General features: G+C 51.5%; 1 protein-coding gene and 1 non-coding gene across 4 annotated transcripts in view; both read right to left on the reverse strand.

Annotated features, from left to right (window-relative positions):
- Positions 1–17,783, reverse strand: part of Piezo1 (piezo type mechanosensitive ion channel component 1) — a 70,101-nt gene extending 52,318 nt beyond the window's left edge. For all 3 annotated transcript variants that reach the window (XM_045161864.1, XM_045161860.1, XM_045161853.1), the window contains exon 1: positions 17,642–17,783. In XM_045161864.1, the coding sequence (XP_045017799.1) occupies positions 17,642–17,705 (64 nt within the window). In that variant the 5' untranslated portion in view covers positions 17,706–17,783. The remainder of the gene's footprint in view (positions 1–17,641) is intronic.
- On the reverse strand, positions 4,106–4,208 carry LOC123458187. The gene has a single exon (XR_006635485.1). It is a non-coding gene; the product is annotated as a U6 spliceosomal RNA (small nuclear RNA).
- Positions 17,784–18,967: the final 1,184 nt, after the last annotated feature.

The following is an 18,967-nucleotide window of genomic DNA, read 5'->3' on the forward strand; positions in this document are numbered from 1 at the left end:
TTTATTTGACAGAGGAATACAGAGAGAGAATGGGCATGCCAGGGCCTCCTAGCCACTGCAAACAAACTCCAGATGCTTGTGCCACCTTGTGCGTCAGGTTATATGTGGGTATGTGGATACTGGGGAATCAAAACTGGGTCCTTTGGCTTTGCTGGCAAATGCCTTAACTGCTAAGTCATCTCTCTAGCCCCAGACCTGTGTTTTATGCACTCAACACAAGCCTGGCCTTACCCAGGAGCTCCAGAACAAGCAGCCGGTGGTTTCCCACAGGTCAGAGCCACCAGGGACCCCCCCCCAGGCTGAGGGACAGAGCCTGAGAGAGCAGGGGCCAACAGGTGGACTGTCAGTGGAATGGTAGGCAAAAGGCTGGCCACACAACTGATGTTCTCCCAGACTGTCAGAAAGAGGGTCTGTAAGCCGGGCGTGGTGGTGCACGCCTTTAATCCCAGCACTCAGAGGCTCCTACTCAGGTAGGAGGATGGCTGGGAGTTCGAGGCCACCCTGAGACCATAGAGTGAATTACAGGTCAGCCTGAGCTAGAGGGAGACCCTACCTCAAAAAACCAAAGAGAGAGAGAGAGAGAGAGTGGGCAGGGCATGGTGGCACACGACTTTAACCCCAGCACTCGGGAGGCAGAGGTAGGAGGATCTCTGTGAGTGTGAGGCCACCCTGAGACTACAGCAAGACCCTACCCCACACAAAAAAGAAAGGATCTGTAGCTCAAGATACCCAACAAGTCACCCCTTATTTCACCACCACACAGAGCTGTCCCCCACTCCATCCTCTGCTTATCCACTCTCTAGGCTTATATTCTATGGGTGCTGTGAGGAGAGAAAACTGAGGCAGGAGGCTCCTTGCAGAGGTCACACAGCAAACAAGCCCAAAGGCCAGATACCTGCTCACGGGGAGGCTGCCTCAGGTTCCACCACTTGCAGCAAGGCCTTGCCACTACCCTCTGACCACCAACAGCTTCCCGTAGGGCCACCTGGTCCCCAAAGCGCCATAAGCCTCCCCCGCTCCACTCCTGACCCTTGAAGATTGGGGCCCACCCGGCTGCCCTCCTCTGTGGCTGGGAAGGCCTGCACCCACTGATAAGACCTGGAATGAGGCTGCCCCACAGGGACATGTCACCAGGCAAGGCTGAGGCCTGGAGCAGCACCCACTTCATTGCCTCCTCCCGGCTCCTGCTGATGTTCTCTTCCCACCCCCAGCATGGTAACTCCAGCCTAGCCCAAACCCACTGAACGTAGGAGCACAATGATTGCAAATGGCAGGTGTGACCGGTGGAGCTGTGAGTGTGCAAGGCCCAGCCACCATCCCCAGAGACCGGCAGGAAGGCCGGTGTGGTGGAGGCTCATTCCGAGGCCCTGGTCTGCAGGGAGCAGGTCCAGCCACCTCTAGATAGTAGAGCAGAAACAGGTGGCACTGCAGGGCCAGTCAAGGACTGAACTGGGTTCTAGGAGGCAGAGGAGGGAGCGGGAGGTAGCGGCACCCAGACTCCACAACAGCGTGGTCACTCCAGGGTTCAAGGACTAAAGGACAGCTTCACGTCACACCGCACCTGGGGAGTGTTGGCCTGCATGGGCACCCCAGAGGACCCACAGACACGAAGCATGCCAGCACGTGTGTGCATGGGACAAAACTTGTGTCTGCTGAACCCTGGAAGTATCAGATTCAGACTGATGCCTGGGAATGCATCCTAGGGGGACAGTCCAAAGAGGGGAAAAACAGATGGGGTACAAAAACGACCACCACAAAGCTGGACATGGTGGCTCATGTCTTTAATCCCAGCACTTGGGAGGCAGAGGTAGGAGGATTGCTATGAGTTCAAGGCCACCCTGAGATACACAGTGTATTCCAGGTCAGCCTAGGCTAGAGTGAGACCCTACCTTAAAAAAAATGACCACCACAGTCCCTGGGAACAATGATGGGGAAGAGATCAGATGCCAGGGCTTCACTATGCAGTGGCTCCATGTGACAGACACCTACAAGGTCCCAAGTCCAGCAGCCCAGGGAGGTCATGCAGCAGACAGAATGAGGACCCTGTATTCACGAGGCTACCACATAGGGACATGACACATAGGCCTCAGACAAGAGAGTGAGGACACAAGAAGGGACAGCCAGGGGATATGATGTAGTGTGGATTTGTGAAAGGGAAAGTGGGGGAGGGGAGAGAGAATCATGGTTTATTGTCTGTACATATAGAAGCTGTCAATAAAAAGAGAAAAAAATTAAAAAAAATTAAAGCCAAAAAAAAAAAAGAAAGAAAGAAGGAACAGCCACTCAAATGGCTCAAGAAGAGGCTAAAAAGCAGGAGGAGCCCAAGCAAATGTGAAGCTGAGAAAGCCACACAGCCATGAAGAAGTGGAGAAGTGAACATCTATACAGAATGGTCATGTGAGCTAAGTGGACACTGCCCAGATTAAAGATGCCCATCCTCATAGATGGTAACACCCTATTGCTGAAGACTCCACATACTTGGGCTGCAAGGTCACTGAGAAATCCTGCTGGAGCTGAGCTAAAAACCTCCTCCATGTAGACCAGCTGACAGAAAGCTGGAAGAAGCCACACTGCATGCAGTTCAATGGGAAAGAGAGAAATCACCAGTGGAGATATTCAACAGTGGACACTGCAAGCCTTATATTTGGCCAGCCATGCCAAATGAGCCAGCAGGTGCAACAGTGGCATGTCTGTCATGGGGGAAACCAACTGCTCTCTAATTGAACTGGAGGTCCACTCCATGGAGGGAATACATCCCTGATACTGAAAACCTACAACAGGGGTAGTCATGAGCCCTAGGGGTGTAATGTCTGCTGGTGTTTGGCTAAATATATATACTATGCTCACCAAACTTCCCAGTAAACACTTTTTTTAATGTGCATACCCATATATTAATGCTACTCTCACTTTTGGTTAGAGAACCTTCTCTTTTCAGATGGCAGTGACCTTGGAATGACTCAGAAGGCACCATGGTCATGAGAAGAAGTGACAGAGGAGTTCTCAGCACTGAAATATTTCCATCACATCTTCCAAGGCTCAAGGTCCATTGCAGAAGAGGTGGTGGAAAGAATGTAAGAGCCAAAGGAAGGGTAGGACTCCTTACAACATGCCCCTCCTGACAAAAAATGGCCTGGATATCCATGACCTCACAGTGCCTGACACTACCTACATAAGACCATTATAATAGGAAGAAAAGATGATGACATCAAAATAAAAGAGAAACTGATTGAGAGGAGGAAGGGGTCTTTGTGGATCCTAGCTTCAAGTGTTTAGATTTGTATGTGAATTGGAATAAAAGTCAGTAGTAGAGACCAAGAAGCTACAATGGGACCATGAGGGAGGGAGGAGTGGGGAGGTCTTAAGGAGAGGGTATAGTACATATGTAGGCAGAAGGACAGATTACTGGGTAGGGAAATGGTCTAAGGAGAGGAGATGGAGGAGAAGAAGGGGTGGAAAGAGAGTTAATCAAAATTTAAGATTTAAGAATAAGCAGAGCCAGGCATGGTGGCGCACGCCTTTGATCCCAGCACTTAGGAGGCGGAGGTAGGAGGATTGCCATAAGTTCAAGACCACCCTGAGACTACATAGTGAATTCCAGGTCAGCCTGGGCTAGAGCAAGACCCTACCTCCAAATACAAAAAAAAAAAAAAAAAAAAAAAAAAAGATTTACGAATAAGCAATATGGGGGCTGTGCAGAGATGGCTCAATGATTAAAGGCACTTGCTTGATAGCCAGGGTTTAGTTATCCTGTCCCCACATAAAGCCAGATGCTCTCTAAATTGTGCATGCATGTGGAGTTCATTTACAGTGGTATTCTGTCTTCCTTTTTCTCACTCCCAAACAAATAAACATTATTTTAAAAGAACAAGCCATATGGAAAACTACTTTTTAAAATTGTCCTTTTCTTTCTTTTTTTTCTTTTTGGTTTGTTGAGGTAGAGTTTTACTCAAGCCCAGGGTACCTAGGTCACTAGATAGTCTCAGGGTGGCCTCGAACTCATGGCAATCCTCCCACGTCTGCCTCCTGAGTGCTGGGATTAAAGGCATGTGCCACCATGCCAGGCTAAAACCTACTTATTTACTAGCCAATAATACATTTTTTATTAAAAAATATGGAACGTTTCACAAATTTGCACGTCATCCTTGCACAGGGGCCATGCTACTCTTCTCTGTATTATTCCAATTTTAGTATGTGCTGTCAAAGCAAGCACAATACATATTTTAAACAAGAAAGAGTTTGGGTAGAAGTTATTTGTGGAGGTGGATAATATTGTGCCCAGAAACCAAAGATTGTTCTTAAATTTTTTTTTTTTTGTACTAGGGTAGGATACTTTCCAGCAAGTTATTGGCCAGGGAGGCTCCTGATGCCCCCACACACTACAGCTATTGCCAAGGCTCTTGGTTGTTCACCAGAACCAGATGGCAAGATCCTCTTGCTCAAGATACCACATGCTTGTGCTGCAGGATGCTGGGAAATCAAGCTGGATCTGAGCTGAAAGCCTCCTTCCTGTTGACTAGCTGTTAGGATGCTAACAAGACACAGGTTGGGGGAGAAAAAAGTCATCAAATATGTTAACCAACAGCAGATCCTACACACTTTATGGCTGGGCAGCCAGGCCAAATACCCAACTAGTCAAATGGTGGCATGTCTGTTACAGGAGAAACCAATTGCTCTCTGATTGGACTTGTGGCTCAGCCCATGGATGGAACTTTCTGATTGGTAGGATAGGAAACTACTACTGTTATCTGGCTAAAAGGATATATTATACCTGCCAAAGTGCCTCTAAATACTTGTGTTTATGCCCATATATTAATGCTACACTCACTGTTTTGTTTGTTTTTCAAGGTAGGGTCTCGCTCTAGCCCAGGCTGACATGGAATTCACTCTGTAGTCTCAGGGTGGCCTCAAACTCATGGCAATCCTCCTTCTTCTGCCTCCTGAATGCTGGGCTTAAAGGATTAAAGGTGTGCATCACCAAGCCTGGCTTCTACCCTCACTTTTTTTTTTTTTTTTTTTTTTGGTTTTTCGAGGTAGGGTCTCACTCTAGCCCAGGCTGACCTGGAATTCATTATGGAGTCTCAGGGTGGCCTCGAACTCACAGCAATCCTCCTACCTCTGCCTACAGAATGCTGGGATTAAAGGCATGCGCCACCACGCCCGGCCTACCCTCACTTTTGATTAGTGAAACTTCTCTCTGCAGATGGTGGTGACTACTGGGATGAATCAAAACTTACCAAAGTGCTAAGAAGTGACAGTGGTGTGTTCAGCACTGAGACATCTCTATCATACCCTCAAATGCTCAGGGATTATTGCAAAAGAGGTGGCAGAAACAATATAGGAGTAAAAGAAATGGGAGGAGTGCTTATAATACTATCTTCAAGACAAAGCGGCCAACACTGCCTACGCAAGATCTGAATAATAGGAGGGAAAAAAATGACAATATCAAAATAGGAGACTAAGCCGGGTGTGGTGTTACACACCTTTAATTTCAGCACTTGGGAGGCTTGGTAGGAGGATCGCCACAAATTCGAGGCCACCCTGAGACTACATAGTTAATTCCAGATCAGCCTGGACCAGAGTGAGATCCTACCTAAAAAAAAACACAAAAAACAAAAAACCCAAAAAACAAAAACAAACAAACAAAAAAAGGTTTTAAAGAAAGAAAGAAAAAGGGGGCTGGAGAGATGGCTCAGGGGTTAAGGCACTTGTCTGCAAAGCTTAATGTCCCAAGTTCGATTCCCCAGTGCACACATAAAGCCAGATGCAGAAAGTGCTACATGCATCTGGAATTCATTTACAGCAGCTAGAGCCTCTGGTGCATCCATATTCATTCCTATTTTTCTCTCCCTTTCTCTCTGCTTACAAATAAATAAATAACATTTAAAAAAAAGAAAGGCTGTGAGTTTGAGGCCAGCCTGAGACTACACAGTGAATTCCAGGTCAGCCTGGGCTACAGCAAGACTCTACCTCAAAGAAAAAAAGAGAGAGAAAGAGAGAGACAGACAGACAGACAGACAGACCAAGGCTGGAGGGATGGCTTAGCAGTTAAGGCGCTTGCCTACAAAGTCAAAGAACCCAGGTTCAGTTCCCCAGGACCCACGTTAAGCCAGATACACAAGGCGGCACATGTGTCTGGAGTTCATTTGCACCAGCTGAAGGGACTGGCACACATATTCTCTCTCTCTCTCAAATATTTAAAAAAGATAGGGCTGGAGAGATGGCTTAGCGGTTAAGCGCTTGCCTGTGAAGCCCAAGGACCCCAGTTCAAGACTTGATTCCCCAGGACCCATGTTAGCCAGATGCACAAAAGGGCGCCCGCGTCTGAAGTTCATTTGCTGTGGCTGAAGGCCCTGGCAGCCCATTCTCTCTCTATCTTCTTCTTTCTCTCTCTGTTGCTCTCAAATAAATAAAAATTTTAAAAAATCTTAAAAAAAAAAAAAAAAAAGAGAAAGCGGGCTGGAGAGATGGCTTAGCAGTTAAGCGCTTGCCTGTGAAGCCAAAGGACCCCAGTTTGAGGCTGGGTTCCCCAGGACCCACGTTAGCCAGATGCACAAGGGGGCGCACGCATCTGGAGTTTGTTTGCAGTGGCTGGAAGCCCTGGTGCGCCCATTCTCTCTCTTTCCCTCTGTCTTTCTCTCTGTGTCTGTTGCTCTCAAATAAATAAATAAATAAATGAACAAAAAAAATTAAAAAAAGAGAGAAAGAGGGGGAAAGAGAGAGAAAGAGAGAATAAGGACTGGAGAGATGGCTTAGCGGCTAAGGCACTTGCCTGCAAAGCCAAGGGACCTCGGTTCTCTTCCCCAGAACCCACATGAGCCAGATGCACAGGGTGACGCATGCACCTGAACTTCGTTTGCAGTGGCTAGGGACCCTAGCACACCCATTCATTCTCTCTTTCTCTCTCTTTATCTGCCTCTCTCAAATAAATAAATAAAATCAGAAAAATTAAAAGAGACCAATGACCAGGCATAATGTTGCAGGCCTGTCCTTTTAGCACTCGGAAGGCTGAAGCAGGAGATTCATGAGTTCTAGGTAAGCCTGCGCCTGGGCTATTATATATTGAGACCCTGTTTCCAAAAACCAAAACATAAGCCAAGGCTGCAGCTCATTTGGTAGGGTGTTTGTCTAGCATGCACAAACCCTGGGCTCAATCCCCAGCACCACATAAACCAGCATGGTGGCGCACGCCTTTGATCCCAGCACTCAGGAGACAGAGGTAGGAGGATCCCCGTGAATTTGAGGCCACCCTGAGACTCCATATTGAATCCCAGATCAGCCTGGGCTAGAGTGAGACCCTACCTCAGAAAAAAAAAAAAAAGAAGTTCAAGGTCAGTCTTGGTTACATAGCAAGTTTGAAGCTAGCTTGGACTTCATGAGACCCTACCTTAAAAAAAAAAAAGAGCAAGGTGTTGCGGGGGGGGGGGGGGAAGCAGGCAATGAGCAGAGTCATACAGTAACCCAGAGGAATGTTATATGGCTCTCAGGACCAAATCTTGCACTGGGCAGGGACCCCCAGCCACGCTGCACACTTCACCATATTCTCCTCTGAGAAACTGAGCTACCCCTGCCTGTCGGCTCAGAAGTCAGCCTCTCCCCTGCTTCCACAGCCTGGGGAGGTGAGTGAGACTAGCAAGTCAGAGGCCCAGGGCTCTCGCCATGGCACAGCCATTCAAGGGGTTACTTGGAAGAAAGAACAGCGGGATAGGGTCTAAAAGGAAGCAATAGAGGTGGGTGCACCTGGATGCAGAGCCCCAGATCTGGGGCAGTAGGAGCACAGAACCCCACAACTATCCACACAGAGGCCATGGCAGCAGAGACCAGGCAGGTTGGTGCCCAAGAGACTGCTCACTAGCAGCTGTTTTGGAATATATCAAGGTGAAGAGGGAGCTCGAGCCCGTAGTGCCTGACCCCATGGAGGGAGAGTAGATGGGTTTGGGGGGCTGCAGCCCACACGGCCATGCCAGCAAGGATAGCACACAAGCCTGCATGTGACCAAATCGTTAGGGGGCATGCTGGGCATGTGAGGGTAACCAGGCCATGGTGTACTCACTTGGGCACAGAGTGACCTCAGGCAACTGGGTAACCCTCTGATCGGCTCTTTTGCACACAGCACACAACAAACCCCACCCAGGCAGAGAGAGACCAAGGCATGGCAATAAGCCTGGTACAGAGCATGTAGGCATCATGTGGGGTCACTATTTTCATCAGCCCTCAGACAGGCTGGAGAGGAAAGAGAAAAACAAAAACAGCTATTAGGCCAGTGGACGGTCTTGTTTCCCTTTTAAAACTCCCTTAGATGTTGTCAGAATGATGCGCAGTGTTGAACAGCATTGTAATGATAAACAGAAATTGAGCAAATGAGAGAGAGAAAGGGAAGGAGGTCCACCAGCATGTCTGGTGCCACTCCACACAGCGGTAGGTGTGCCCACTGGGAGCCAGGGTGCGAGGGGCCAGGAGTCAGCAGGCTTTGGGGGGGGGTTCCAAGAGATGTATACTGGGCCCAATACCTGTAGTCCCTGAGGATCCTCAAAAGGCCACCTGCCCAGGACCCACAGCTGATCCTCGGGGCCCCCAATAAACACTGGCCTTCAGTGAGGTCCCAGGAATTTATTTCTGTAGTAGTTGTTTTCTCACTGAGTATCCTGGGGGAAGACTGGCCAAGGCAGTGGCTTCTAGACACAGGAGGGGAGCAAGCACAGGATGGTTGGGGGAGTGGGGCGCTAAGACCCCTGGATGTTGCTGGGGTCAAGAAGGCCCAACCTATATGCATAGCCCCTCTCAAGGCCTCAACTAGGGAGGGGCAGCAAATCTAACCATAAGTCTCTGGGTCTGGGTGGGAGGCTACCCTGGCTCCTCCCAGTCTCCCATTCTGGGCCCATTTTAGCACCCCATTCAATGGCAAAGGAAACCACAGGAGGCTGAGGAGGCCCTGTCCCTCAGCAGCCCGAACCTGGGGAAGGAACAAGCAGCGGCCCCAGCTATATATACTTACGGAGAAAAATAGCATATGCGTTATGTAGCCTGGTAAACAGCTGCGGCCAAACCCTGCCGGCCCGTTAGAGGGAACCAAAAATACCCCCTATAATTATGTTATTAAAACACACCAGAAAAATGGACCGGTCCCACTTGGCAATGACTCTTGGGATGGCTTCAGGGAGCCGGGAGGCTGCCCACATTGTCCAAGCAACCTGGCATCATCCAGGTAAGATAGTCTGGCCAGACACTTGCTAATGGCCCCTCCCACTGCAGGGCCAGCACACCAAGAGAGCACTCACTTCCCCATGGTAGCCAGTTCCCCAAGGGCCCAGCCTCTTGTCCTTATCCAAAACTGGGACCCCTGGCACTGTAGGGCACACTTTTAATCTTAGCATTCAGGAGGCAAAGATAAGAGAATGGCTGTGAGTTCAAGGCCACCCTGGGACTACAGTGAGTTCCAGGTTATTAGCCTGGACTAGAGAGAGAGAGAGAGACCCTACCTTGGAAAAAAAAAACCAAAAAAACTGCCAGGTATGGTGGCACACACCTTTAATCCCAGCACTTGGAAGGCAGAGGTCGGAGGATTGTCATGAGTTCGAGGCCAGCCTGAGACTACACAGTGAATTCCAGGTCAGCCTGGGCTACAGCAAGACCCTACTTCAAAAAACAAAAGCAAACAAATAACAACAAAAAGCGCCTATCATGAGTCAAAACACACGGGACCCAGTGTACACACCTGAGAAACATGAACAAATGAACAGAAATCCAGGAGCACATGCAGGACATGGGGAAGAGATCCCAAAATAACTGTGGACATTCCCACTATGAGGAAAAGACAAAAACAAAACAAGGAAAAAAAACAAAACAGGAGGCCAGGCTTGGTGGCACATGCTTTTAATCCCAGTACTCAGGAGGCAGAGGTAGGAGGACTGCTGTGAGCTCAAGGCTATCCTGAGACTACATAGTGAATTCCAGGTCAGCCTGAGCTAGAGCAAGACCCTACCTCAAGAAAAGGGGGGTGCAGAGAGATGGCCTAGCGGTTAAGGCACATGCCTGCAAAGTCTAAGGACCCAGGTCCAATACCCCAGGACCCACATAAGCCAGATGCACATGGTGGCACATGCATCTGGAGTTCATGTGCAGTGGCTAAAGGACCTGACACGCCCATTCTCACTCTCTCTCTCTCTCTCTCCCTCTTTCTCTGTCTCTAATAAATAAATACATAATAAATCTTAAAACAAAAAGAAAAACCCAAATAATGCTAACTTTTTCTTGTGCATGTGCACAGACTGCAGTGGTTATCTGTGTGTGTGGCGTACGCGTGTGATGACGCTGCACCCGGTACAACTGCCTGAGGTAGCAGAACACCAGGTGCTTCTCTGCACCATGGACATGCCTGTTTGTCCTTGTGATGGAGTTTTTTATGGATTCTGGGAGCATGCTGTTTGTGAGCCCCGACAATTCTGTCTCTGCTCCCCATAGGATGTGTGTGGCCACATCCAGCTATTTATGACAGTTTTGGAGATTCAAACTCAAGAGTTCTTAGACAACCTCATGGTGGTGCAGGAAACACTTAACCACTGAACCCCCTCTCCAGTTCCTCAAATCACTGTTTGTTTGTTTGTTTCTGAGATAGAGACAAAGAGGCAAAGAGAGCAAAAGTATGAGCATACCAGGACCTCTTGCCTCTTCAAATGAGCTCCAGATGCACTGGAATTACGTGGGTACTGGGGAATTGAATCCAGGCCATCAGGCTTTGCAGGCCAGTACCTTCAACTGCTGAACTATCTTTCCAGCCTTCAAATAACTTTTTTTTTTCTTTTGGTTTTTCATGATAGGGTCTCACTCTAGCCCAGGCTGACCTGGAATTCACTCTGTATTCTCAGGGTGGCCTTGAACTCACAGCGATCCTCCTACCTCTGCCTCTCCACTGCTGGGATTAAAAGTGTGTACCACCACACCCAGCTAACTTGGTTTTTTTTTTTCTTAATTAAAATATTTTTTAAGGGGCTGAAGAGATTGCTTAGTGGTTAAGGTGCTTGCCTGCAAAGCCAAATAACCAAGGTTCAATTCCCCGGGACCCATGTAAGTCAGATGCACAAAGTGATTCATGAATCTGGAGTTTATTTGCAATGGCTAGAGACCCTGGTGCACCCATTCTCTCTATCTGCCTCTTTGTCTCTCAAGTAAATAATAGAAATAAATATTAAATATACATATATTTAAATTTATTAAGATGAGACTTTTTATGGATACATCATGTTCAAATAACTTTTTTTTTTTTTTTTTTTTTTTTGGTTTTATGAGATAGGGTCTCACTGTAGCTCAGGCTGACCTGGAATTCACTATGTATTCTCAGAGTGGCCTGGAATGCATGAGCCACTTTGTGCATCTGGCTTTACGTGGACTGGGGAATCAAACCTAGGTCTTCAGGCTTTGCAATACAAGTGCCTCTAACTGATGAGCCATCTCTCCCAGCCCTCAAATAACTTTCTAAATTCTTTATTTTCATTTATTTGAGGGAAAGAGAGAGAGAAGGAATGGGAGTGCCAGGGACTGCAGCCACTGCAAACAAACTCCAGACACATGTGCCACCTTGTGCATCTGGCTTACATGGGACCTGGAGAATCAAACCTGGGTCCTATGGCTCTTAATACATTGTCATAATTACCCTGCCTCATTGCAGTTATTGTAGTTAATCTGCGCCTCATCTATAAATTAACCCTTATCACAAGTGTGTATAGGGAAGGACCAGCAGGGTTTGGTACTACAGCAGGTAAGGGTCCAACCTCCACCATGGCTGTTTGTTCTATGATGCTGAGGACTGAACCCAGGGCCTTGCGTATGCTAGACTAGTGCTCTACCACAGAGCTGCTCCTCCAGCCCCCTTTTTACGTTTCCTTGAGACTGGGTCTAAGTTGCCCAGGCTGGCCTTGAACTCGCAGTTGTCCTCCTGCATCAGAGTAGCATCACCACATTCAGCTCCACCAGAGGTCTTGGAACATGCGCCCAACAGATAATGGGGAACAACCATAACTGAAACTGAGGGGTGAGCTCTAGCCTCAGGCTTTGCCCAGCCTCCCTTCCCTCCCTGGCTCCTACCCCAGGAGGTGGCTCTGCAAGAAGGGAACAGGTACGGTGGAGGACGCTTCTGCCCCTACCCTGTCCCAGGAACATCCACTTCCAGTAACTCCCCATCTACCAGGTCACCAGCTGGGCTCCTTCTGGAGGGCCTTGGAACTCCACCCTCTACCCTGGCTGCCCATTCTGTCTTGCCAATGAGACTGGCTATCCGATACCTGTGCCTACCTCTCCCCAGTCTCCTGCCCCCCCTGCAGGGCCTCCTGTGTCCAGTCAAACTAGCTCAGCCTTCTGAGCCTCGCACCAGACAGTCCAGTGTCTACCCTGACCATCTTGCCTGTCCACAGGGAGTGGGAAGGAATAAGCCCCACTTTGGAAGTATTACTGGGGCTGTTATTGGAGGGCATCATTACTGGGGACCCCTTTGGGTGGTACTAGTGGGGAGATACTATTTTGGGTGATATTTTGGAGGAGAACCTATTTGGGACAGTGTTACTGGAGGACTCCATTTTGGATGGTCAGTTCCGCAGACACATGGCTGCACTCGCTCCTCTTCCCACCGGTAGACATAATAGGGATTCCCAACACCCTCAAACCTGGCTAGAAAAAGGCAAGAGCTCTCATTTCCCCATACCCAGGCACCACTGGCCTGGAACCAGAACCTGATTCTTGGCTCCAACTCAAGGCTCTGTCCCACAAGACTCAGATGAAAGGACGCATGAATGAACTTTGGAGCACTTAGGAAGACGCCCATTTGAGCGAGCAGCAGGCAGTCATATGCAGGGTGCGGAACTGCAGACTCCCTGGGAGACACATTCTGTGTGGAATGTGAGGACAGCTGCCACCCAGACCGGCACCCAGTGCCTCTCCTTCCTGAGAAGTGTCCTTTGTGCTGAAGGACGTTGGCCCCCTTGCACTGAGCTCCCCGGAGGCCTGACCTGGCTGCAGACCACTAGCGTCTGGCCCCGAGTGGCACACATGGAAAACCGCTCGGAGGCGCCCGGCCCCCAGGACCTCAGCACTGTCCATTCCCCAGGGAGGGCTGACTGGTCATATCCACCGGCTCCCCGGCCTGGGCGTGAGATCCACAGCCCAGAGACCAGAGATCAGAGGCCTGGAAGCAGCCTAAAGCTTTTATAGTTTCATTTACAGGGGAAGAAAGAAGATCCAGAAAAAGGGTAAGGGTCAGGCAAGTCCAGAGCAGCTGTCAGCCACCCTTTACCCACAAATCCCTCCAGCAAAGCCTCTGCCCACAGCAATTGCCCAGCTGCCTCCCTTTGTCCTTCCACCTAGGTCCTCCCACAGGTACCAGGTCGGCTGTCAGCAGGAGGTAAGGACTCACTAGCCCAAGGAAGGGGGAAAAAAAAAAAAACCACCCAGGCGGCCCCTTCTCCCACCAGTGAACTTGAGTTAATGCCCTGCATCTCAGAACCCTAACCTGAAACAGCTGTATTCCAAGGGGAAGGGTGTCAAAGGTCAAGAGGACAGGTATAGAAGGTTGAACTCAAGAACAAAAATACACATGGGGCTGGAGGGATGGCTTAGCGGTTAAGGCGTTTGCCCACAAAGCCCAAGGACCCGAGTTCAATTCCCCAGGACCCATGTAAGCCAGAAGCACAAGGGGGCACATGAGTCTGAAGTTTGTTTGCAATGGCTGGAGGCCCTGGCATGCCCATTCTCGCCCCCTAACTTTCTCTGTCAAATCAATAAAATAAAATATATATATATTAAAAAATACGTTTGAGGTAACCCAGGCCCAGAAAGCCAAGTGCCACATGTTCTCTCTCATATGTGGATCCTAAGTACAGATGATTGGGCTTCTGCGTGAGAAGGAAAATACTTAGTAGGAGAGGCCAGTAACTTAAAAAGGAGATATAAAGGGAAGAGAAAGGAAGGGAGGAGGGTACTTAATAGGTTGGTATTGTATATATGTAAGTACAATGATTGAGATGGGGAGGTAATATGATGGAGAATGGAATTTCAAAGGTAAAAGTGGGGGGGGGGGAGGAAGGGTATTACCATGGGATATTTTTTATAATAATGGAAAATGTTAATAAAAATTGTGAAAAGAAAAAAAAATGCATGAAGAAGTGAATGTCTAATTATGCATCTCGAAAACGGGTAACAGAGAAGACCACTGTTCTGCAAGGGGATTGTGAAGGACGGGGAGGCAAGGTGGCTAACAAGGGGCCTCCATGCGGAGCCTTCCTCACCTCTAACAGTGACAGAGAGCAAATTTATTGTAATAGGACTAAGGCACAGACATTGACCAAGGTCAGGGGCAGCACTTCTGCCCATCTCCAGTAAGGTCACTTCCTCTGCAGGACCCTCCTGCCAATACTCAGGGATGGGCAGAGCACCCTCAGCTCCCAGGTGGTCCCTGGCCCTTCCTCTAGTCACTGGTTTCCTGTGTTGCTTACTCAATCCTCCTCAGGCCCAGTGTGGAAACAGTGGCCCTCCCCTCTGCCAGCAGAGAACCCCTAGAGCTGCAGAGGGAAGTGGGACCTCACCCACTCTGAGGCTACCACGTTCTGGCAATGTCCCAGAAGCATGGGTGGTGACAGAGGATGCATCTCCACTGCTCTCCCTGCTCCTGAGATGCCCATCCGACTGCCACCCAGTCCTTGCTCTGTCAGACAGGTCAAGCCAGAGCCAGAGACCCCTTCTCACTGGCGGGTCACACAGGGTGAACAGTGACAGTGAAAATGTTCTGGAGAGGACAGGCCCACACTTAGACAGTGACACTTCTGAGAGTCAATCAGTCCAGGCCAGGGGCCACCCTGCTGTGGATGTGCATGTGTGGGTGTACGTCACAGACCTGGCAGTGCAGTGACCGTTGCACTCTGAAAGGAAAGGACAGGCTACAGAACCCTGCCACAAGGGTCATTCCCCATGTCATTCTCATTGAACAAGTGAGTTGCACTGGTTTGGTTTTTGCTTTTTTGTTTTTTTGAGGTAGGATCTCCCTCTAGCTCAGGCTGACCTGGAATTCACTATGTAGTCTCAGGATGGCCTCAAATTTTCAGCAATCCTACCTCAGCCTCAGGAGTGTTGGGATTAAAGGTGTGTGCCACCACGCCCGGCACGAACTACACTTTCTTACCACCTGGCACCTGCTTAGTGTTTAGGTTCCTGGTTGTCCCTGGGAGGCTCAGAATCACAAAGTGTGGGTCTTTCTATCCTAAACACAAAAAGTCCTGACTGGACATCTCTGAAATCCTCATGCCTGGGTCTTGATCCCCCAGGGTTCCAGGTCAGCAAGTGAGACAGGTCACTATTCCCTTGGGGATAGAAGCAGTGTCCCGCCTGGCTTTTCAGGTAGTCATCCTGTCTGGGGAGTGGCCTGGGGGATGGGGGGAGCCCGGGCACCCTAGGATGACTCAAACTCTCATAGAGGCCAGAGCCAGCACTATGAGCACACAGTGACTAACTTCTGAAAGCCTTGTTTCCAAAACACAGAACCCTCCTTGGAGGGTGGAGGGTAAGGGAGCCCTCACAAGAGAACAGAGTGAACATTCTACCTCCAGCAGGCAGCAAACGGTCCCTCAGGAACTGCCCACACCCCGTGGTGGCATGCCAGCCACCAGAGTCTCAGGTGTCACCAGGCAGGGCTCTTGGCTGGCTTTGTGTCCACCTCCCCCACCGTAAGGAAAACCGCCGAAGGCCCAGCCTCACACCCAGGCTCGGAGTCAGGGCAGGGCATTGCCTGGGCATCGGTATGTTCTCATGAACAGACTTTATTGGGGGGCAGTTTGGGCCTAAGAAGAGCCCAGAGCATATTAGTCACTAATATGCTTTTGAAAGCGCCCCAGGTGACTAACACAAGGCTGGTGGGAACCCCCCTGAGCAGGCACAATCTCCTCCACAACCCAACCAGAGTTGGGTAGGAAGTTTCCTCTACCACCCACGCGGGGCAGCTGGGAAATCAGAGAGGGGGGCCTCAGGACCCTGACTGATCCTCAGAGGTCACAAGCTGGCAGCCACTAGGCCTGACCTCCCTGTCTGTACTGGTACTGCCCACAGGCTAAGTACGGTTTGTAAATGGCTGGAAAAAGTATCAGAAGAATATTTCGTGATGTGAAAATATTTACCATCTGGTCTGTCAGAGAAAACTGCCAACTTTGCTCAAGGGCAAGTCACTGTCTGAGAGAGGGAGCCTCTCCAGGAAGAAGCCCTCCCTCTCTCACCAACTAGGCATCAATCACCTACTCCTAATCCCTGGGCTTCTCGTCCCCAGGCATTTGAAGGCTGAGTAGCCTCGGGTATCCTGAGGGACCTGGGACTGCCCCTTTAAGAAAATTACCTGTCTTCTAAACTCAGCCTCTGCATCCTCTAAGCCCTTTCAAGTTGTTTTTAACTGTCTGGCTTGTCCGCGAGCCAGCGAGGAAAACACGCCAGGAGTGTGGGCTGTGGACCCTGGTCCTTCTGAGCAAAATCCAGGCTCCCTGTGCACTTAGGCTGCGCTGAGAAGTGTCCCTAGGCCCCTCCTTTCCAAGCTCAATGGTGTTCATTGATTCGTGCTTTGAAAAAATTTTCCCCAGGTCTCTCACCACATTTTGGTGGTACAAATCAAAATTCAGCCCGTCTAGGGGTTCACAGGATGGCTGCGCTGAATCCCCAAGACCCCCAGGAGCCTGTACCCACGAAGGACTTTGAAAGACTCTGGGTGTGATCAGACACAACCCCCTCCCCTCTCAGACTGATGGATTTCCACACAGCAAGCAAGACTTTCATAACGCAAACCGCTCCATCTCTGTGGGCTAAGTTAATTAGGCCGTGAAGAAGGTCATACGTGGAGGAGAGTTGACTGTTGGAGGGGATGTAAAATGGGGGTAAGCTTCTGGGCACCTTGCCTTGGGTGACGCCGAGGGTGGCAGGGGTACAGAGGTGACCAGAGACAGCACCAAAAACACCGAGTGTGGGGCGCTTCCACAGAAGCAGGGGACACAGATGTCAGGATTGGGGATCCCCAGCTCTGACACCCGCACAAGGCATTGTGGGGCACCCTCTGCCCCAGCACTTCTGGAAGGGAGCCAACTAGGGCACGAGGAAGACAGAAGCCTTTTCCAAAGCAAGGAACTGAGTGAATGCCGGGGAGCTGGGCCATGCAGCGCCAGGGGCTGCGCCCAGGACTGGGACATTAGTTCTGCTCGGAAACTTCAACTTGAAAAGCTCCAGGCAGGAAGCCGCCTTCTCCCAGATTGGCCAGGAAGTCATGATGCAAGTTTTACTTTTTCTTTTCTTTCTTTTTCCTTTTTTTTTTTTTTAACGCGAAAGAGGAAAAGAGACCCGTGCTCCCCTCACCGTGGCAGTTTTTTCCTCCGGCGTCACCCGCCCCCAGCCAGGGCCTCTCTTCCACAGCCCGCGCGGAGACCACGGCGCGCAGTCTCGGGCGCTCCGGGACCCGAAGCCTCGCCGCCGCCCGCCGCGCTTCCACCCCGCGCAGAGCGGAGCTGCCCGGCGCGCTCATGCTTCTGGAATGCGGGCACCGGGGGGCGCGCGTCCCGGGGAGTCTCCGCGCCCGCCCGCGCGCCCAGCGCAGGGGCACCGAGACGCGGCTTTCCCGCCCATGCCCCCCACTCACCGGCCAGGAGCGTGCTGGGCAGCAGCAGCCAGTAGAGCCCGGCGCCCAGCACGTGCCGCTCCATACCCAGCCGCCCGGGGCCCACCGGGGGTGGGGGGGTTGCACCACCGCGGGCTAAGGGGAGGCGCGGGGGCCCGGGGGCCGGCTCTCCATGGCGCGCGGGGCGGCTCCCCGCACGTGCCACGCGCCGCGGCCGGGACCTCCCGCGGACCGGAGGGCACACGCGCGCGCAGCGGCCGCTTCCTTGGGTCAGGGCCCGCCGCTTCCTCGGCTACCGACGGCCGGAGCCCGCACGCGCCCGGGTGTCAGCGCAGCGCGGCTGGTGGAGGCCGAGCAGGGCCGGACGGCGGCGCGGCGGCTCCCTCCCTGCGCCCGCCCGCGGGCCTTTATAAGCTCGGCCCCCGCCCTCCCCGGCGTGCCCGCCTCCGCGCTTCCCCCGACGGCCGGGCGCGCCCAAGCACCCCTCACCGCCCCGCGCGGCCGGCGCGCACGCCCGCCCGCCCTCCAGGCCCCGCTGGCGCCCCGGGCGCCCGAGACCCCTGTCCGCGCTCGCCCCGCACACCCTCCGCTACAGGGAACTGAACGCGGCCTCTGGGTGAGCGCGCGCCACGGACAGGGCGCTTCTTCCTGGGGGGCCGGAGCTCGGCGACATATAAAGGCTCCTAGGGGCCACGTTTCCCTCCCCAACTCACACCCCCCCCCCGGCTGCACCCACGCGCAATTGCGCCCCGCGTGGCCAGAGCGACTTTCGCTTTGCTCCCCGAGCCACGGGGGCGCAGCGCCCCCTATGGACCTCAAGGGGCTCCGAGCTCCCACCAGCGGGACTTGGGGCAACGCTGGCCAGGCCTTGGTGGTTGTGATGGAGAACCATGGGCTGGTACCATCAGCAGGACAGCTGGGTCCCCACTGCGGTCTGTCCTGGGGCTTGGGAACGGATTACAGCCACATCTGCCCCCTGTGCTGCTTGGCCTTGATCTGTGTACTGTAGATGTAGTGAGTATAGCCAGAGCACCTGCTGACCTGTTGGTGACTGAGGAGGCCTCTTCTGAGTCTGAGATAGCCTGGTACCTCACCCAGGCCACTTCAGTTTGCCCTTGTCTGTGGGCACCTTAGGTGGGCAGGAAGAGGGAAAGGACCTATGATCGTTCAGCTGGGCACGTTCAGATGCAGTACAGAATGAGTGCGGATGACGCAAAGACTGCAGAACCAGGGTAGACTGGCCACCACTGAGCCTCAAGACACCAATGCCTGAAGGCACCAGTAGGGCCCTTTAACCCTCCTAATCAGCGGGAAATACAGACCTTCTGTAGACATTCCTGTGCTGAT

The sequence above is a fragment of the Jaculus jaculus genome, chromosome 1 (genome assembly GCF_020740685.1).
Source record: "Jaculus jaculus isolate mJacJac1 chromosome 1, mJacJac1.mat.Y.cur, whole genome shotgun sequence".
NCBI classification, from domain to species: domain Eukaryota; kingdom Metazoa; phylum Chordata; class Mammalia; order Rodentia; family Dipodidae; genus Jaculus; species Jaculus jaculus.